Below are 2,227 nucleotides of genomic sequence, written 5' to 3'. Positions count from 1 at the left end.
ATCAAATAATTATGATCCCCTTCTTGTTGACGCTATTCTTATTACTTAACATTTTTTTTATGTTTATTAATATTCAAACTAATTCTCTTTATTTTTTTATTTTTTAATTTATTTTAAAATTTGACCCTATAAACTTTTGAGTTATGCTTTTTACTATTTTTAATAAATAATATATTATTATTATTTTAATTCTTAAAAATAGAAAAAACTTATTAACAATCTTCTTCCCAAAACTAACAATGAAGGTACTAAGTGACTTGACAAGCTACGAAGTCTATTCTTAAACCATTCTCAACACCGAACCCAACCCAACCGATAATTTATCTATAATGCTTGAAAATGGGATGTTAACCTACCAGTTATACATCTAAAAATAGAAATAGTTTAACTCCACAACAGATATAAATCCATCAAATTATCTGGGTGATTAAAATGTGCGTCCATACAATTTGCCCATTTTCAATTTGCTGTCAGAGGGTTTAGATTTCTGATTAATTGAAGGTAAGCCACACAAAGTATTTGAAGATAACAAGGGAAAAAAAAAGATATCTTTAGTTATGTGGTTGATGCTCAAGATTATGGATGGTGGATAATCATAACATAATAGTACTTCTAAAACCCTGTGGATTAAACGCTGAAAGGCTATGGATGCACCATGCTTCATCAAGTATATTGAGTTTTTGCAGTTATCGCATCTTAATTAATGTTAAGAGATTTATTGGTGGAATGGCTCTTATCTCACGACCTTGAATTTCAGTGGTTTACCCATATTCATTCAATTCTATGAGATGATGTTCATCCTGAACTAAAATTAGGTATTTTGCAGAGGTAGTCTACCCTAATCCTACTTCAGAGTAAGAGCACTTAGAAAAATGGGGACTAGAAAGGATTCAGTGGACAAGCTAGTGATATTCCTGGCTAAACGAGATGGCATAGACAAACTTGTGAAGACATTTCAATATGTATCAAAATTGGCTCATTGGCAGTTGCAGAAACACAATTATTCTTCTATGGCAGAACGAGCCAAAAACTGGGAAGTATCCTCTGGACTTAGCAGAAAGGCTTTCAGAACAGGGAGATTCTTGACAGGATTCAACACCGTGAGGAGGAATCAGGAACCCAACTGGACGCTTCAAACTTTAGCAGTGCTTGCCAATAGTGGAGAGATGGTTTATTTCTTCTTTGACCATCTTCTATGGTTAGCGAGGATTGGAGTCCTTAACACCCATTTGGCCAGGAAAATGAGCTTCATCTCTGCTTTTGGTGAGGCATTTGGTTATATATTTTTTATAATTTCTGATTTGATTAATATTAGGAAAGGAATTAGGATGGAGAAGCAGCTTAAATGGGAGATTGAAGAGATGAATAGTGTATGCGAGTCTGTTGTTGTGGAGGAGAAGAGGAAGAAATTAAGTAATGTGAAGAGCCAGAGGATTATGCAGCTCATGGCCATATCTGCTAATGTTGCAGACTTGTGTATAGCAATAGCAGATATTGAACCTAATCCATTCTGTAATCATACATTAACTCTGGGGATCAGTGGACTTGTTTCTGCCTGGGCTGGTTGGTACAGAAACTGGCCTTCATAAACACTTCAACTGGGATGGACATAATCTTGGCTAAACTGTATGTTTCAATCATTTATCTTTTGATATTGTTTGTGTCCATGGGCTACTTTGTCAATTATATACTAAAGATCAGTTCTGGGTACATGTTTAATGATTTGGATACATAATTTATTGAGATTGGTTCCAACCAGTGTATGTCATACTGAATTTGAAATGGAGCTGAGCTAGTTTTTAGTGCAGTTATATTGGCCATTAAATGTTTTTTTTAAACTTTGACTTGAAAACAATTTATTATGATGTCATGGTGTCTTTTTGTTCCCTTTTATTTAGAAAATTAATATGGGTTGTAGTCATATGATTTCTATAGTCCATGTTATTGTGCATAGCTTCTGATATAAATTCTGTAAATTTATTTCTTTGAAATTTTGGATCAAATTCCATGAACCATTCTTTTCTTTTGTCTTGCTCTCTGAAAATAAATTTACACAATTTATAGGAGAAGCCATACACAATAACTAATATGAATGTATGTTTATAGGAATGACAGGGCTTGCAATGGCTTTGAAAAATTATGGGGCTAAGAAATTAGAACTTGTTTAAGGGCAGGCTAACAGTGGAAGATAGTCAATCACCAAATTTTTGCTTATCATTTACTAACA

General features: G+C 33.5%; 1 protein-coding gene across 1 annotated transcript; it reads left to right on the top strand.

Moving 5' to 3' along the window:
- Positions 1 to 518: 518 nt before the first annotated feature.
- On the top strand, positions 519 to 1,807 carry LOC131064587 (peroxisomal membrane protein 11-4). The gene has a single exon (XM_057998779.2). It carries the CDS (start codon positions 873 to 875, stop codon positions 1,587 to 1,589), a length of 717 nt encoding a protein of 238 aa, XP_057854762.2. The 5' UTR covers positions 519 to 872; the 3' UTR covers positions 1,590 to 1,807.
- Positions 1,808 to 2,227: the final 420 nt, after the last annotated feature.

The sequence above is a fragment of the Cryptomeria japonica genome, chromosome 8 (genome assembly GCF_030272615.1).
Source record: "Cryptomeria japonica chromosome 8, Sugi_1.0, whole genome shotgun sequence".
Lineage (NCBI taxonomy): Eukaryota > Viridiplantae > Streptophyta > Pinopsida > Cupressales > Cupressaceae > Cryptomeria > Cryptomeria japonica.
The sequence above is the reverse complement of the archived record's forward strand: the minus strand, read 5'-3'. Positions and strand labels throughout refer to the sequence as shown.

What these genes read in the sequence shown, in the direction of transcription:
- LOC131064587 (XM_057998779.2), top strand. Translation starts at nt 873, where the DNA reads ATGGGGACTAGAAAGGATTCAGTGGACAAGCTAGTGATATTCCTGGCT.